This window comes from Sinocyclocheilus anshuiensis, unplaced genomic scaffold (assembly GCF_001515605.1).
Source record: "Sinocyclocheilus anshuiensis isolate Anshui unplaced genomic scaffold, SAMN03320099.WGS_v1.1 C31752381, whole genome shotgun sequence".
In the NCBI taxonomy this organism is placed as follows: domain Eukaryota; kingdom Metazoa; phylum Chordata; class Actinopteri; order Cypriniformes; family Cyprinidae; genus Sinocyclocheilus; species Sinocyclocheilus anshuiensis.
Window position 1 is genome coordinate 1 of NW_015603581.1, and position 490 is coordinate 490.

At 52.0% G+C, this 490-nt stretch overlaps 1 protein-coding gene across 1 annotated transcript; it reads left to right on the forward strand.

The window, feature by feature from the left end:
- Positions 1–7: 7 nt before the first annotated feature.
- Positions 8–484, forward strand: LOC107682162 (guanine nucleotide-binding protein G(I)/G(S)/G(T) subunit beta-1-like; the record flags this gene model as incomplete). Its single annotated transcript, XM_016478502.1, has 2 exons — positions 8–226; positions 347–484. Coding segments are annotated over 2 exons (357 nt in total), but the record flags the coding sequence as incomplete, so codon positions are not given.
- Between the last annotated feature and the right edge of the window lie 6 nt (positions 485–490).

A 490-nucleotide genomic window follows, 5' to 3' on the forward strand; every position in this document is an offset into this window, starting at 1 on the left:
TGAATGTTGTGATCTGTCCCGCAGTGCTCTCTGGGACATAGAGACCGGTCAGCAGACGACCACGTTCGCAGGTCACACCGGTGACGTGATGAGTCTGTCTCTGGCTCCAGACACCAGGCTGTTTGTGTCAGGAGCCTGTGATGCCTCCGCCAAACTCTGGGACGTCCGTGAGGGCATGTGCAGACAGACCTTCACTGGCCATGAGTCGGACATCAACGCCATCTGTGTGAGTATTCCTAGCACAGTACAGATTAAAACTAAACAATGTATTCTTAGGAATAGGTGCTCTAGTGCATGTAATTTCTTGAAGTATTGAAACCAGAAAGAGCTCATATTCCTCCTGCAGTTCTTCCCCAATGGAAACGCGTTTGCGACTGGCTCTGACGATGCCACCTGCCGGCTCTTTGACCTGCGTGCCGACCAGGAGCTCATGGTTTACTCTCATGACAACATCATCTGCGGCATAACCTCCGTGGCCTTCTCGAAGAGC